This window comes from Sceloporus undulatus, chromosome 2, assembly GCF_019175285.1.
Source record: "Sceloporus undulatus isolate JIND9_A2432 ecotype Alabama chromosome 2, SceUnd_v1.1, whole genome shotgun sequence".
NCBI lineage: Eukaryota > Metazoa > Chordata > Lepidosauria > Squamata > Phrynosomatidae > Sceloporus > Sceloporus undulatus.
The window spans coordinates 143115583-143133082 of record NC_056523.1 but is presented as its reverse complement, the minus strand read 5'-3'; the positions used below and the strand labels follow the sequence as shown (position 1 = coordinate 143133082).

At 39.1% G+C, this 17500-nt stretch overlaps 1 protein-coding gene across 1 annotated transcript in view; it reads right to left on the bottom strand.

The window, feature by feature from the left end:
- Positions 1-2062: 2062 nt before the first annotated feature.
- Positions 2063-17500, bottom strand: part of UTP18 (UTP18 small subunit processome component) — a 16278-nt gene continuing 840 nt past the window's right edge. The window contains exons 2-12 of the mRNA XM_042447558.1: positions 15339-15472; positions 14934-15029; positions 13665-13744; positions 13187-13278; positions 12335-12460; positions 11991-12165; positions 9903-10003; positions 9386-9476; positions 6996-7119; positions 5502-5676; positions 2063-2167 (exon numbers count right to left, since the gene is read on the bottom strand). Coding sequence (XP_042303492.1) covers positions 2063-2167; positions 5502-5676; positions 6996-7119; positions 9386-9476; positions 9903-10003; positions 11991-12165; positions 12335-12460; positions 13187-13278; positions 13665-13744; positions 14934-15029; positions 15339-15472 — 1299 coding nt within the window. The remainder of the gene's footprint in view (positions 2168-5501; positions 5677-6995; positions 7120-9385; positions 9477-9902; positions 10004-11990; positions 12166-12334; positions 12461-13186; positions 13279-13664; positions 13745-14933; positions 15030-15338; positions 15473-17500) is intronic.

Sequence of the window (17500 nt, the reverse complement as noted above, 5' to 3'; positions counted from 1 at the left end):
CCTCGATAGAAAACATCTTAAAACACTGAACCAAACATGAATCCACATTTTTAGAACCAGAGATTACGTCATCTGCAAGAGAGAAAAGTACCACCAGCCATCAATACATTTTGCTTTTTTGAAAGACTGCATCCTACAAAAAGGTTTGTCTCTTAGCTTTATGACCAACAATGTTAAAACACCAGGGATTTGAATTATTGATTTGCTGTAACAATATTTATTAGATTTACTGCACCCTGTCTATAAAAGGTATGTGAGGCCACTCAGATCATAATAAATTACCACGCCTCCTTGCATAGGAAATCCTATTTATGATTATTACAGTTTTCTGAGTTTAGTTGGCTCTGAATAAGTGAGTGTGCACCAGATTGATCTTAGTATTTTTGAGTAACCAGTGGTCTTTTATTAAAATGTAAGCTTAAGTGATTTTAATTTGAGCTAGGGTTTCCATCAATGTAAAGGAGGGGGGAAATTGTTTACAACAATCACCCTGCTCTCTGTGTCCAACAAGACACTTCCCAGGCTATTCTAGAAGTATCAGCCCTCCGAGGGCACCATGACACCCACTTCCACCACCATTACGTTTGATGAAATCTCTGGTGGATCAAAGCGTTCTCAAACCAGCAGCAGGACACCACTGGTAAACACATTGGGTTTCAGTTCTATAGTAATGTAACATTTGAATTAGTAGGACAAATTCACTACTAGAAGATATAACTCAACATGTCTGTAAACAACAAAATTCAAAACAAACCTTTTGCATTTCAACTGACCGCTTTGTGCTTCTGTCAACTATAGCAATATTAAAACTGTACAGCTTCCTAACCAAGACCAGAGCTTGCAAATAATGAGTTACAGTAACAGTTTGTGTAATGGTGGTTTTTTTTAACTGTGCTGGAAAGTGGACATTTTTAAAAGCAAGTCCACAAGGAGGAACAATGCCAAATTGGGGCAGCAAAGGCAATTATTTCTATGGTACTAATCTTTTCATATCATCTTAAGGGCATTTCAAGGCCATCTTCTTCAATTAAGTGTACTCCTCTAGTCTGTATTTTTTTAACAAGAAGTTAATGAGTAGTGAAAAAGTTTTTTTTTAAAAAACTAATGCGGAATAACCTGAAGTACCCTAAAAATTTTCAGTACAAATACATATAGGCATACAGGGCAGATTATTTAATATAATTTTCCAAGCTCTGATAAACATAAGGGACTTACTACCCCTTGGACTTGCTAATTCACCAATCATCACAAATTTTCACCGTTGTGCATATGATTGATCTCCAGTAAATGACAGAAAACATCCTTTCTGACAAAAAGAACATTTAAAGTATAGTACCTCGGTTCTCCAATGTACATCTACTTTACTGGATATTACCTCATTCTAAAGTAGTGATTCAGAAACTGGAATAGTGCTTCAATCTGCAAAGTTAAATATGACAAGTTATTCAAAGTCTAGTAATATTCCTACCCTCCTATGCTACAATGCAGATTGCTCTGTCTTTTAAAGATATCATCACATATTCTAAACTGTTTTATTACACAAAACCTGAACTTTTCCTCTGGGATATATATTTCTCTACAAGGGTTAAAGAAGAATAAGAAGAACAAGCAAGTTTTCAGGTAGTATGCAAAAATGTAGCACTTTAAGGGAACTCACCCCCTGAGGTAATCAATCCCGTTAAGCAGTTTGAAGGCTGCATCCTAAAAGCACTTAAGAATACTGATTTCCTATGGTGTGGCAGCCTAGTTCTTTCTGGGGTCAGCTGATAAGTACCATTCTTTAAGTATTATATATACATGGGTACTCCCATTAAAATTTAAATGGATGCTTCCATTAAATCATACAACACCTAAAGAGTTTCATGAGGTCTGAAATGTGCCCAAATTTGAAATACATTTAATTCTCCATTCTTTGATAACACATGGTAAAATTTGTTCCATTATTCTGATATTTTAGTTTGATTAACTAACAACGGTTAGAACCAATGGTATGCCAGTATCATCATAATTCCATCAGTGTAATTTACATACCTATACAATAAAGCTTTGCCTTTGCTATTGGCTATGGAAAAATATCCACTTCGTGGTGGAACCATGGAGTTAGCCAAATATATCTGTTTGCTTCTGTACCCCGAAAATTTGAGAATACTGTATGAAGAATGTGGACCTGTTAATAAGGGGACAAAACGTCAAATAATGGGGAGGGAAATGATAACACACTTAGAGTTCATACATGTTTTTAAAACCCAGTCTACCAGTCTAATTTCCTAGCTGGATCACAAACCCTACATCTATAGAGGTATATTTGGGAATGACTCCTGGTTTCAAACAGTAGACACCTATTACATAAGCGCTATAAAAATACAAATTAGGAAAAGATATGCCCTACAAAATGTTTACAATTAGTCTACTAGGATTGGGGTGAAATCCTCTTTATTAAGTCACTTAGATGATAAATATGCCTTAGAATTTACTGATGAGCATTTTGATCCTTCTGTGCTTCTGATATTAAAGGTCATTTTCCAAGAATTATTCAACTGAAAGACATCTCTTGCATCGACAATCAAGCAGCTAACACAAAAGTGAAAAAAATATGTCTCCTGCTCACGTTAGACCCCACCCCACCATAATTATTTAAGTAGCTAGGATGCCATGGAATTATCAGATATGTTAAGCATACAGTTGCCCCTCCATTTTCACAAGACTTGGGAGTCCACATCCCTCCTGGCAGCAAACGGAGGGGACAAAATGGGGTGTGCTCCATGGGCATGCACTGCCATTCAAGCCAACGGGGGGGGGGGGTCTGTGAACGGATCCCCCGCACCAAAATGAAGGGGCGACTATATATCTAATTTCTTCACTTCAGAAAAAAAGGAACAGAATATGTTGACACATGTTTAACCTCTATACAGGAAAGCAGTTGATGTAATCTGGAGCAAAAATCTCAGGTATACCACTTAGTTTTAAGAATCACAGCGCGTTACAAAGGCATCAAGGGACGTCCTCAGGACGCCCTAGTTTTTAAAAAGGGGCGTCACATGGGGGCCACCATGATGGCGTCATGCACACGCCAATCTCCAATGAGCGGCGCGGAAGTGACGCCATCGTGTTGTCGCGAGGGCGCTTAGAGTGCCCTTTACACGTGCAAGCCCCTTTCTCCTCCTCCCGCCGCCGCGGGGTGTCCCTGGGGGCTTCAAGCCCCAAGGATGCCCCTTTCCAGGCTGTGGGGAAGGGGCCTTTTGCCGCTTCCCTGGCCTGGGAAGTGGCATCCTTGGGGACAGCAACTGAATTTAGGCAAATCTTGTTACAATGTAGTTATATTTGTTACAGCAAGTACAGTTTGCTGAGGAAGAAAATAATATCCTTTTGGCGTTTTAGTGTTGGAAATAAAAAGTTTAAGGCATGCATGGCAACCTACGGCCCGCGGGCCGATCCGGCCCCCGCTCGGTCCTGCCGCAGGCGCCGCCGCCGCCAAGGCTTTTGGCCAGTCGGCAGCTCCTCTGCCTCTCCTCCTCTTCCTGCGCCTCTGTGCTCTTTCTCCGGCCGGAGCACCTCTTGCGAGCCCTTGTTTGCGCGCGCGCGCGCGCAGGGCTTGCAAAGAGCAGCTCCTTCTCTTCCGGGAGCCTGGAGGGGCTGGCCAATAGCAAAATGGCGGGGCGGGGCTGTTCTAGCCACTCTGCCATTGGCCAGCCTCAATGAGGAAGTAAAACTTGTGAAGAGCAGGAGATATGGAGGAGGAACCTTTGGCCCAGAGGGAGAAAAGAAAGGGCCGTTAAACCCTTTGGCTCTGAAAATGGGCAACAAGAGGAGGAGGAGGATGCAATTATATTCCCATGCCATTTACCCCCTGGATGCAATTATATTCCCAATGCCATTATCCCCCTGGATGCAATTATATCCCAATGCCCATTATCCCCTGGAGCAATTATCCCAAGCCATTACCCCTGGATGCATTATATTCCCAATGCCCATTTACCCCCTGGATGCAATTATATTCCCAATGCCCTTATCCCCCTGGATGCAATTAATTCCCAATGCCCATTATCCCCTGGATGCAATTATATTCCCAATGCCCATTATCCCCCTGGATGCAATTATATTCCCAATGCCCATTTACCCCTGGATGCAATTTTCCCAATGCCCATTTACCCCCTGGATGCAATTATATTCCCATGCCCATTATCCCCCTGGATGCAAATATATTCCATGCCCTTCCAATGTATATTCCATGTCACTCCTTTTATTCCCTCATTCCCCTATTTATATATTTACCCTTATTTATTGATATCAGTCGCTTTTGTGATATGGGCCCACTCTTTCTGAAGCGCCGAGAGTGTTTTTGTGCATTTTTTGTCCTTTAATGCTGCCTTGTTGTGACAATGATGGTGGTGGTGATGATGGTGATATTGATATCAGCCAGCTTTGAGGCAACACCAATGCAAAGTTGCTCAGTTTTTACAAACTCATGCGCAGTGGAAAAGAAAAACCAACGCCTTGACCAAGTACACACTTCTGAGAAGTATAGTTGGTGCAAGACACATGAAAACGAGGGCAAATCACTTTTGTTAAACCAGCTTTACATAGAATATAGATCATAGAGTTGGAAGAGACCACATGCCATCCAGTCCAACCCCTGCCATGCAGGAAATCCAAATCAAAGCATCACATGTCAAATATGCATAGCCATGTGACTCATGTTCAGTGTGAACCCAAAGAGTTTGGTTATGCAGTAAGCCTCTGAAATATGCAAGAGGCCATGTTAAGTAAAGCCATGTTCAATGCCCAAATGTGCTGTTTGGAATGGGGGAGAGGGTGTTGGCCAAAAGGAAGTACAGTGGTACCCGGGATACGAATGCGCCGCCTTACGAAATTTCCGGGTTACGAAAAAAAACCATTGAAAAAAAAATGTTCCGGGTTACGAAAAAAATTTTTGGTGCTTTTCGGCGCTTTTTCGCACGAAATCGCGGCTTTCGCTATTCCGCCTATGGCTTTTTCAGCTTCGAAGATTTCGGGTTACGAACGCGGCGGCGCGGAACGAATTAATCGTAACCCGGGTACCCCTGTACATTTCTGTCATCTGTCTAGGAATATGCCAAATGTCCTCTTTTTGATCATGGCTAAGAAACATGCATTGAATTAACATTTTTAAAAAGCATCAATTTTTTTTGCATGTCTCCATTTAAAAATGTGTCCTACATTTGAAAATGTTGTCCTATATTATTATTTATTTAATTATTTATTTTTGGCTTCGGCCCCCCAGTTGTCTGAGGAACAGCAAGCCGGCCCCCGGGTCAAAGGTTGCCTACCCTGGTTTAAGGTCTTTAGTTTTTTCTTATAGTATCACTCAATAATCCAATACATTAACCTTTGAAATTGTTACTTTAAAAAAAGATGATGTATTCAACCGTATTTTTTTGGCCAATTGGATTCTAATTTTGATTAATAGCAGCAAGTGAACCATAAAGCACACAATGAAAAGCCCTTTTGTAAAACATTCTTACCAGTTTTACAGCTTCATCAACTTTATTTGAAGCCATTGCCAGAATTTCAGTGGTGGGATTGAAGACTAATGAAGTAGCAGGTGTAATCAAATTCATTATAGCTTTAAGAGGTTTAGGACTGGTTTGTCTTAGACAATCATCATGGGAATACATATTCACAACTCCAGAACTGGAACTAGAAGGAATAGTTAAAAGCCATAAAAAGTTGTAAGGATAATGAAAAACAGGCCAATATTAATACATATCAAAATCAAATATACCATCAGCTGTATATAAGGTTGCTTTCTATCATGAAATCTTTGCATATAATTATAGGAAAATCATATTAATGTAATGAACATTGTGATACGCTAAATTATGAACAAAAAGCTTTAAAATAATGCCTTTTACAAAACAGTCTACAGATTCCCCCACAGAAAATCGTTTTGTGCAACTGCCAAAGAATATATGATGAATTAAAATTTTACATCTCAAAAAAATAAGCTACTCGAGAAATATGCTCAGATTTGGCACACTGTGAATATACATTTATTCAGAAGTTTCAGTAGGTTCAGTGTAGCTTAATTCCTTATTAAATGTTATAGGTGTGCTACTTATTTTATGAAAAGGTTCCTGCTTTACACTATTCCTAGATTCTGTAATAATCACCCCCCCCCATGCTGTAACATATTTAAGTATCCCTTAATTTCCAAAAGAAGTAATGAGTTCATCATCCACCGGCAGGATAAACTGTCAATATGTATGAAAGCTCAAACTCTTCTTTTAGGATTGATACTTGGTTCATATTAAGCTTTTATGCTACAGGTAGATATACAAGATATTTTTTCTAGGTTTTGTTCCATCTACTGTATTTATGTACATTATAAATAGCATTGGAGCAGTAACTACTTGCGTTACTGTTGAGTATTTCCACTTTTCCTGTAATGCAGTGCTGAGGAACTCTGGCAGGTCTGCAGGCCAAATCTGCCTCAGGAGCTAGCAAAAGAATGCAATCCCTCCAAAAATGCAGATTTCTCATGTTTTCAAAATTGCAAGTGATCAGCTCACATTAGATTTTGAAATTCCCCATAGCACACACACCCCATCCCCACACTGAAGCAAGGCTCTATAAATTGATTTAGGGTACATCTAAACTGTAGAAATAATGCAGTTCCACAACATGTTAAGTGCTGTAACTCCATCACATGGAATCCTGGAATTTGTAGTTCTACAAAGTCTTTATTTAGTCTTTTCTGCCAAAGAGTGCTGGTGCCTCACCAAACTTAAAATCTCAGGATTCAATAGGATGGAGCCATGGCAGTTAAAGTGGTATCAAACTGTTTTATTTCTGTTTTATTTCTGTAGATGCATCCTAGAGAATGGTTGCTACTGGAAGCTGCTAGGATCTTAGATGACACTTCAATTTGTTTCCAGATAATCTGGAGAGTAGCTAAACATAATTAAGTCAGTAGTGTTAATCATACTGACTTGGAAGTAACTTTTGCTTTCACTTACCCACATGCCACATACTGGCTGTTTTTGGAGACAGCAATAGACGTACCACGCAAACAACCTTCATCAGTAAACTTGTTCAGGCACCGCCTGCTTTTCACATCCCATATGAAGACTTCACCCTCAGCTGATAAAAAAGACACATAAGGAAGAAGACAGATAAAGTAATATACTGTATATACTCATGTATAAGCATGGAAGTTTTAGTAAAAAAAATCGACCCAAAAAAACTAAGTCAATTTATCCATAGGTCAATGTAGGTACTGTACATTAACTCTGATTTTGAAGAAGGAATCATTCTCTGGTGAAAGGCAAGAGTGTAATCTGTCCTGTTCCCCCGCCCCATTCTCTCACCCATCCAGCCTTTAGTTTCACTATAGTTATGCCTGCTGGAGTTTTCTAAGTTCTTTGTCATTGTTCTCCTTTCCTTCATCCTTTAGATCCTTTGTTATGTGCTCCTAGGTTTTACCCTCAACTTATCTGTGGGTCACATCAAAATCCATAGTTATGGCTCCAAAACCTGCCCTCAACATAGCAATAGCAAGTACATTTCTATACTGTTTCTCAGTGCACTCAAGCACTCCCTAAGTAGTTTACAATGACCCGTTACAAACGGGCGTAAAGTACGTCCTGGGGACGTACTAGGGTTAGGCAAAGTGCATGCCTTACGCACACACCTAACCCTAGACGGCTGCGCCAGTGACACAAAGGAGAAAGGGGCCAAGCAGCCCCTTTCTCCTCGTCCCCGCTGCCGTCAGGTGTCCTTGGGGCATGAAGCCCCAAGGACGCCCCTTTCCAGGGTGTGGGGAAGCGGCCTTTCGCCGCTTCCCCGCAGCCTGGAAAGGGGCGGATTGGGGCCTTTGAGGCTGCCGTTCTGGCAGCTGAGGCCCCAATCCAGCGGGAAAAGGAGCGCCTACAGGCCGCCCCAAATGGGCGGTCTGTAATGCGCCAATGTATAAGCTAATTGCCCCCAACAAGTTTGATATTAATTTTAGTGACCTTGGAAGGATGCAAGCCTGAGCTGAGCCTGAGCCCCTGGCTGGTACTGAACTCACAACCTTATGGTTTGTGAATGAGTTGCTGCAGTACAGGCATTTAACCACTGCGCCACCAGGACATGAGGTCAACTTATAGTCAAGTATATATGATATGTATATATTACTAATGCATCAGAATGTTGGTTCTACTGTATTAACCTCAGGTTTTAAATCCTAACTATTCTTTTGTTCAGAAATTTCTTCTTCCCATTTAATCTCAAAGGAGCTGATGGATTCTTTTTTGTTCTTTTGCTGCAAATCTTATTAAAAGGCACTGACATGTAAACCTGAAGATGCAAAAGCTCAAATGTACGGTTAGTTCTCTATAGCACAGTCACCTTGAATCCAGTTTTGGGAGAAAGGCAGGATATAAATCCCATAAATAAATAAATAAATAAATAAAGCTGTTTGGGTTGTAAATTTTGCAATATTATTTTACATTTTAATACATGCTGCTATCCTTTGCTTTGAAGCAACATGCTATAAGTAACAACATCTGTAACACATTACTTTTTGAGGTAACACAGGCATAAAGGCATGCTTTTCCATAATAACTTAGACATTGATAAATCACAATCTTTTAGTGTAACTCCTATGTTTACCAATGGCTTTTCTTCATTTCTTTTTAGGGTAAAATCTTTTGGAGGGCAATTTATATCGGATTTTCTTTTCAAATTTTAGCCCTTTTTTAATCTTTTAAGATGGTTTCAAAAATGAATAAAAATGGGGAAAAGTAACAAGTAATTAGGTTACTATGGTACTGTAACCACCATATATAAACTATAAGTCGACCTTGTATATCAGTCGAGGGCAGTTTTTGGGCCAAAATCATAAATTTGGATATGACCTCTGGATAAATCGAGGGTAAAAATAAGGGGCATTTAACAAAAGATGTAAAGGATGAAACAGATGTAAAGACAAACAATGTCAAAGAACTTCAGAAGTTATAACTGTTTGTGGTCACACTAAAGGCTGGATGGATGAGAGAGTAGAGGCGGTGCTTTCCAGGACAGATTATATTTCTGCCTTTCACCAGAGGATGATTCCTTTTCTGGTAAGAGTTAAAGTACAGTACTTCCATTGACCCAAGGATAAGTCGACTCATGTTTTTGGGTCAATTTTTTGACTAGAATTTCTAGACTTATATATGAATACATACAATAACAGCATCAAGTTGTCCTTTTGGAGATATACAAAAAGTCACACAATATTTTTAAAAAGCAACCTTCCAAACTCTGCTACTACATGCTTTTTAAAGTTAAAAAATATATAAACAATATAAGAGCATCAGTACAGATAAATTAGGTCATTCTCTAACTGAACAATGAACATTTACAAATTGTCTGAAAGCCTTACCAGAATGGGTGTAGATTTTAGTCCCATCAGGAGAGTAGGTTGATGCAATTGCCTTCCCATTAATTTTCATGCTTCCAACAAACTCCTTTGTCTAAGAGAGACAGATAATGTTTAACAAATGATTACTTTTAAGATCAAATTATAATGCCTGATTTCAATTAAACAAAAAGGCCCTTTTAGTCTCAGGCTGGGGATGGAACTGTCAGGATGTGCAAAACATTTTTTTAAATCTGTTTTGAAAACATACTTCTTTAACAGCACATAAAACACATCACTGTGTCCTCTAGTGTGCTTTGTTTACTAATTTCCTCCTTCTGGTTTTTTTTTTTTTAACCTTTACTGTCTCCAACATACTGACATTTTTAAAAATAAATCATCTGAATAAACTAAGATTTGTACAACGCAAAACTCAACTAGATGAAACCAAGGGTTTAACAAAGAGAAGAAATCCAACAAATTATTGATTCATTCTGAATTAGGAATACTTTTTTTCTGGACATTTAAGCAGGAATTTTACCTTCATTGTTATCAAATGCAAATAGCCTGATGTCCCACTAACAAGTAAGAATTTCCCATCTGGAGATACTTCAAATTTTCTGACAATCTTCTCCTCTAAACCTTAATTTGAAAGCAAAGAAACAATTATAGTTCTATGACATATAAAATTTAATTTCCCCAACCTACATGTAAACTAACAAAATGGCTATGCTTTCACAGGAATAAGTCCCCTTGAGTCAATGAGACTTAGGGGCTCTACAGACCGGTACTTTGTACCGGCCTGCAGTCTGGATGCTCCAAGCCCAAACTGTGGTGCCCAGGTGCCATCCTGGCACATGCTAGTTTACACAGCGTGCGCCATGATGACACTCGTCATACGCAGCACCCAAACGGTGCTGTGCACAAGGGGCATCATCATGGCGTGCGAGCGTGCCTATGGTGTCCCTTCCGGGAGGGAAAAATAATCCATCCAGAAGTGGGGGTTTTTTGGTCCCTCTGGAGGCCATGGCATGTCGTTGCTGTGGCCTCCTTCTGAGGCAAAAACGAGTGGCGTTTAGCCACTGGTCTGCACAGCCCCTGCCTCCTAGTTAAGAATAGGTTTAAAATGGAACACAATGCATCTACTGAAAAGTAACTCCTATTGGTTTTAATGGGTCTTTTTCTTAGATGACCATAATGAGTACTGCAAACCTAAGGCACAAAAAGTCATTTTTTCTACATGCTAAACAAATTACTCTGGATTTCATCTTGGACATTATAGACTAACCTGGTCAATCCTTTCTGTCACTAATAAGAGTCGTTTTAAAAACTGGCATGAAATTATACATGAATTTTCCTGAGGAACTTTCCCAGTTGAAAGACACAATGGTTCAATCTTTGACTGAATAATATCTTAAAGAGTTATATACACGATAAAGCGTTTACATCACTCTCATAGTCATGTTCTGAGAACATTTTAAATTTACCATATATTCTCTACCAAAGTCGACCTCATGTATAAGCTGAGGACAGGTTTTGGGGCCAAAACTATGGGTTTTGATATGACCCGTGGATATGTCAAGGGTAAAACACAGGGGCATGCAACAAAAGATGAAAAGGATGAAGCAAAGGAAAACAATACTAAATAACATACAAAATTCTGGCAGGCATAAATGTTTGTGCTCACCCTAAAGACTGGATGGGTAAGAGAGCAGAGGCAGCCAGTGCTTATTTTTAGGTGCTCTCAGGATTGACTAAATGCTCACCTTTTGTCACTCTACTCACAGAAAGGAGATGTCTCCTTTATTTTTTAAAGTAAGAGTTAAAGTACACTTCTTACACTGACCCATGGATAAGTCAACTCAGGTTTTCTTGGGGTCATTTTTGACTAGAATTTCTAGATTTATATATAAATAAAATAAAACTTTATTTATATCCTGCTCTTCTGTAGCAAAACAATCAGAGAGGCTCACAGTAAAACATCCACATACAATATAGTACATAAAATTACAACAAAAAAGAATTAAATATATTACAATTAAAAGAGTTTTAAAATCCATTTATAATAAACAAGACATAGGCAGGGTGGTAGTAAATACACGGTGTGAGGGGGTAATCACGCTGAGGCCGGAGAATTTATTCGGGGAATGTGTGTGTGTGTGTGTATGTATGAGTATATACAGTAATGTAATGATCATTTATTTCTCACAGGTCTATCTCAAAACACTCTTATCTAGGTTACTGAGCAGCCAATCACCTGCTTAACTTTAGCATTTATCTTCCAGTCCCTGTACCTTAACAAGCCAATGTAGTTCTAAGCAGCAGACAAGGGAGTATATTCCTTTTATACACATATCCTCCTGCCTGTCCTCCACATCACTCAAGTTATGTACTACAGGAGGACTTCTTTCACTGCTCCCCCAAACAGTCTGTCTACAGAAAACAATGAGCCAGTTACAGTTAAGTTGACGTGCAGTTAAAAGGATACAAAATATTTACCAAGCCTCTTCTATCTAGTTCAGAAAAACCAAATTATAATATTGAGTCTTACAAACAGATTGACAATCAGTATTCTTAGGTGCTTAAAAAGCAACTGGGATAAAAATGTGAAAAGCAATAAAAAACTTACCTCTGATATGGTTTATAGGAATAATCTTTCCCCCCATCATGTCATATATATAGAACAGTTTATTGTAAGTACTAGTGGCTATAACCTGCTCTCCATCTGCACTGAAACATGCCTTGTAGATTGGAAAGCTTTCCAAATGTATGCTCTGTATTTTTGGATTAGTGATCGCATCCACCTAAAATGAGAAAAAAGCAGAAATTTTTGACCTCACTGTGTACATAATTTTTTAAAATAAATGCAACTATAACACAGTTGATTTAGAATTTATGTACCTGATTAAAAAAAACTAACTGTTCCAAAGTACATACACACACAGCCACTCCCCCAAGCCAGGTGTTCCTCACCTGGAACAAAGATAAAGACCGATCAAACCCAGCAGTCATAACAACTTGAGCAGAAGGATGGAACTGCACAGTTGAAAGTCTGACATCTGACTGGCGTTCATTATTAGCATGCAAACAGTTTTTCATCTGAAAAAGAAGAAGAACATACATAGTTATTGTAGAACTGCATAACTTTGAAGAAACAGGATGACAGAAATGTAAAATCTAAGAATAAAGTCTGCATTACTGGAGTATATTCCTTCGAACTTGTTCATAATTCAGATAAACAGTGAAATAGCATTTAAAATCAAAAGTGAACAATATTTGAAACAGTTTCTACATTTTCTAGAATCTAAAACTGATATTATCCAAGCACAGAGTGGAAAATTTATTTAAACATATATAGCCCATTCTTCCAGATGGCTCACAGTCTAGAAAACAGGACACAGAACAAAAAGTATTTGAGAGGAAAGCAGGAAAATAATTCCTCAGATTCAAGCTGAAATTTCCCAAGGATGCCAATGTTTGACATAACCGCACAAGACAAAACATGTAAGTGTAGGCCAGCTGCTAAATGACAATTTTCAGACACTGCTATAGTTCCACAGGATGTATGAAATCGTTACACTGATAATGATTTTGCCAGTTACATATTTAATGCGTGAAAATATTCCAACTGTTTTACCTGGCATCTTTCCTTATAAAAGTAGTATTTCCACTAAATGTGGTGAAGTCAGATTTTCCAATGCCTATGAATGACATTTATTATTTAATCTATTTCTATACCGTTTACCATATCAAGAATATTTCAAAGTGGTGAGTTTGCCCAAAGATGGTAACTAGAGCATAATATATACAAGTACTTTTTTTTACCTGTAAAATGCCTTTTGGTAAAGAGTCCGACGTTGCCAGAAAATTGCCTGTCTTGCATAACAAATCATCATCACCTTCATCCTCACTGTCATCTTAAACAGAATAAATTATTTTAAATATTTTTTTAAAATTTTACCTGAGCTTAGAAATACTGACATGCAGCCATATTAATGAGGACTAACTTAAAACTGAAAATTTCTGAACTGTATTGAGTTGACAATTAGCTTGTGCTACATATTCCCTGCTCTTAGAGCAGGGAACTTTGTGGCCCATCAGATGTTGTTTTGTAACGCTCAGAATTCCTTACACCGCTGGCTATGCTAATTATGACTGCTGGGAGTTGCAGTACAACCACATTTAGTGGGCCACACAATTACCACCCTTGTCCTAAGATGTTTCAAGATTCACAGAAATGTCTGTAAATAAGCACAATTAGCTTTGCTGCTATAGTTTGCATTACAGAAAGATCCACACTTACCTTCATGTTTTGTTTTTCTTAACTTCTTTTTCATGCCCCTCTGTGCCCAAGAAGGAGTTGTTCCCATAGCACTCTGAAATCTAAGGAAGAAGAATTTTACTTTGCCAAGAATTATTAATATAATATAGTGTTGTATAGGCAAGTAATCCCAAAGCCATCAGAGATATTATAAATAGCATACGGCACCCAAATTTGAGGAAGAATGAAGAGCAGGACAGTTGAAAAAGTGTGAGGAAAATGTGTAGGACATGAGAAAGGGAGGAAGCTGGGCTTGCTCATTCTGTTCTCCATCACTGTTCCTCATCCCTGATTTCTTGTAGTAACGTATACAACCATCTTGTCATGCAAGAACAGAAAAAAGTCACATACACTGCACTCACACTGCAGAAATTATGCAGTTTGACATCACTTGGCTCAATGCTATGCAATTCTGAGAAATGTAGTTTCGTGATACATTTAGCCTTCTCTGTCAGATCTCCGATGTCAAAATAAACTACAGTGCCCAAAAATCCACAGCGCTGAGACATGGCAGTTAGTGGTGTCAAACTGCATTATTGCTGCCATGCAGAGGCAGCCCTAGATTAAGGATTCTGGAATGTAAAGACTTTTCATTTTGAATAATATGTGGAAATGATCTGAAGTACACATACACACCTACCCGCATTTCCTTTTTGTTGGGCTTAATTCAAATTCTTCATATTGCAGAAACTAGTTTCTTCCTTTTCATAAATTGGTTTTCTCTGTATTAAGAAGTAGACCCTTTGTAGCAGCATATAGCAATACATGCCACTGTGCAGGCAGATGCAGATGAAAGGCCCTCCCTCCATCTTAACTGCCATATCTCTGGTTTCAGGAGAGAAGAGGCAGGGCACAGCTTCACTATGCTTAGCGCCTGAGGCAGATGAAAGGCCATCCTTCCTTTCCAACTGCCACTGCCATGGCCTTGAAGGGAGAGAAGAACCAACAGTATCTGCTTGACTTGGATCTGTTCCCCACTGATATTCCCTTCTTCTTTTGTGTCATGTCTTTCTAGAATATAAGCCTGAAGGCAGGTAACTGTCAAATTAACAACCTGTAAACCACTCTGAGGGCCTTTGTGCCTAAAGACTGGGGTATAAATACACTAGAGCAGAACTACAAACTGATTTTGCATACAAATAGTTTTTGCATAAAACCAGATACTTAATGTTAGAACTGAAACAAATAGTTTTAAAAAATAGTATGTCCGAGGTTACAATTTCTTTTTCCCAAGTTACTATTAAAACTTACTGTTCTTCAAGTCGTCTTTGAAGTTTTTCTTTTGTAAGTTTCCTTTCTGCATCACTTTTCATCATGTTTTTTCGGTATCGATGGGTCATATCAATTCTGGAACAAAAGTGTATGCTTAGTGTTGAATGACAATAAAGGAAACACATGTTCTAATCACCACTTAGCCATAAAGTTCACTGGACCAGTCCACTAGTCCAAGCCATACAACTACAAAAATTCTGTTTTTAGAACATTTTTAAAACCACCAGTTCATTTCTGGAGTCTTATTGCCTACCCCTTCTTTAGTGTCTCATTCCAAACATATAAAGACACAAGTCTGATATAATTCAACATTACTTGCTTCCAAATGCAGCCTTGTTTTAGCACATTCAATTGACAAGTGAATTTACTATAAAGATTGCTTACATTTCCTCAGTTTCATCATCCTCATCTATCCATGCTGGCTTTTTTGATGGAATAGAGTTGTCCTCCGATTCATTTTCCTCTTCTGAATCCTCTGATTCACCTTCCAGAAAGTTTCCACTGAGTACATCAGTAACCTTAATAGAAAAACATTATGTCATTTTTTTTTAAAAAAGGCCACAGATCAGGACTGAGAAGGTTTAACTTCTTCTGAGGAGGGAGGGAGAAATCTGTGGCCCTCTATAAGCTGTGGGACTGCTATAGGCATTATTTGCTACGCTGACTAGGTATGACATTCAAAAACATCTGGAAAACCACAAATTGCCCATCCTTGTTTTATAATCCCTGTTTTGTTCATTTCTAGACTCTAAAAGCCAAATAACTAAAAGTGCAGCCTCTGCAATATTGGTGCCTGAATCCTAGGACTCACCCCCAACCCAGCCAACATGGGACACAGCTGTTCCTCTGACTTGCAAGTGACTTCCATAATACAACATAAATACAACACACAAAACTGAAGGTTTCTAATTGCTACAGCATTGAGAAGTGTAGCAATGTCCAATTGGTCATGAATTGTTTCATCTCCTATTATTAAAATATTCAGTACCTCTGAGATGGAGATCTACTCCTTAAGTCAGTTTTCCAGTCCCACATATACACAGTGTGAGCTAGCCCTCAAATTTCATACATGTACTATAAATGAAGTCCTGATTGTAAGTTGAACAAGTAGGGTGACAATATGCAGCTTTGCCTAACCTCTTCACCAATTATGAACCATTCTGTTTCTTCGTATTACGTTCTAACGGTAGCCTCTTCTCCTAAGTACAACTTTCTCACGAGGACTATCAAATGCAGTGGCACTCCCATGTCTTTAAGAGCAATTTATAGCTGTATGCTGTCAAAGGCTTTGCTATAGTCTACAAAACACATGGTGATTTTCTTCAAAAATTCCTTTGCAAGCTCCATTTGGAATCGCATATTTACAACGTGGTCCCTTTTGCCTCTCCCTTCCTTAACCCTGCTTGTTACTATTGCAGGACCCCTCAGTTCCCAGCCTAGGCTACTGAATCATTTTTTCACTGTTTCTTTTGATCAAATGAACCAAAGCTTCTGGTCTCCTTAATACAAGCATTGCTTTTGCTGATGCTGCACAACACCCCAGAAAAACCCCACATGCTGAATTCCTGCTTTCCAGGCAGCTTTTAGAACAGGCTGAGGATACTGTGCTGTTTTAACTGTATTGTTTTTAGGTGCCTTCATTTATTTATTTTTAAAAGATGCATCTTTTTGTTTTAATGAGTGAGGTATTTTAATACTATAACAGCTTAATTCTGTTTTAATGCTCAGTTGTGTATGCTTTTAATTGTACTCTTTCACACTGTAAGCTGGCTTGAGTCCCAGAGCTTGTTTGGGGGGAATACTATAATATACAGTAATTGTCAAGGAACAGAGACTCTTGCTGGGGAGGTAAGCGGGTGACCAGACGCCTTCCTTTTCCAACCTTTTGTCTAAGGCAGTGGTTCTCAACCTTTGGCTTTCCTAATGTCTTGGACTTCAACTGCCAGAAGTCCCATCCAGTTTACCCAAACGATCAGGGATTCTGGGAGCTGAAGTCTTAAATGCCTGGGGGAACCAAGGTTGAGAACCACTGAGGAATTCCAAACTGTCCTGCGTTTTGAGCATGACCGAGAGGGACGGACTTATCTTTCTAGGAGTGTCTTTAGCTTTTTGAACATCCCACATTTTGCGCTGTGCCTTGTCCTCCTTTGCTGTGAGGAAATCTGGTCGTCCCGGTCCAAAACACCGTCTGAGACTGTTTTAACTGCCCTAGGGAATACTGGGAACTGTAGTTTATCATGGCAGCACCAGAGCCCTCTCTCTGGCAGAGAAGCATCTATGTCTCATGTAGCTACAGGCCTATTACAGACTGCCAAAATAAAGCTGCTTCGGGTCTCTTTGGAGGTATGCTGTTTAAATGATGCATGCGTCCTAAGAATCCGGAAGCTGCACCAAAAGCTGCCCTCCAGTGCTTAGGAATGGAGTGTGGCTTTGGCGCGACCTCCGGACTCTTAGGACCCATGCATCATTTAAATAGCATATCTCCAAAGAGACCCGAAACAGCTTTATTTTGGCAGTCTGTAACAGGCCACAGTTCTCAGAATCCC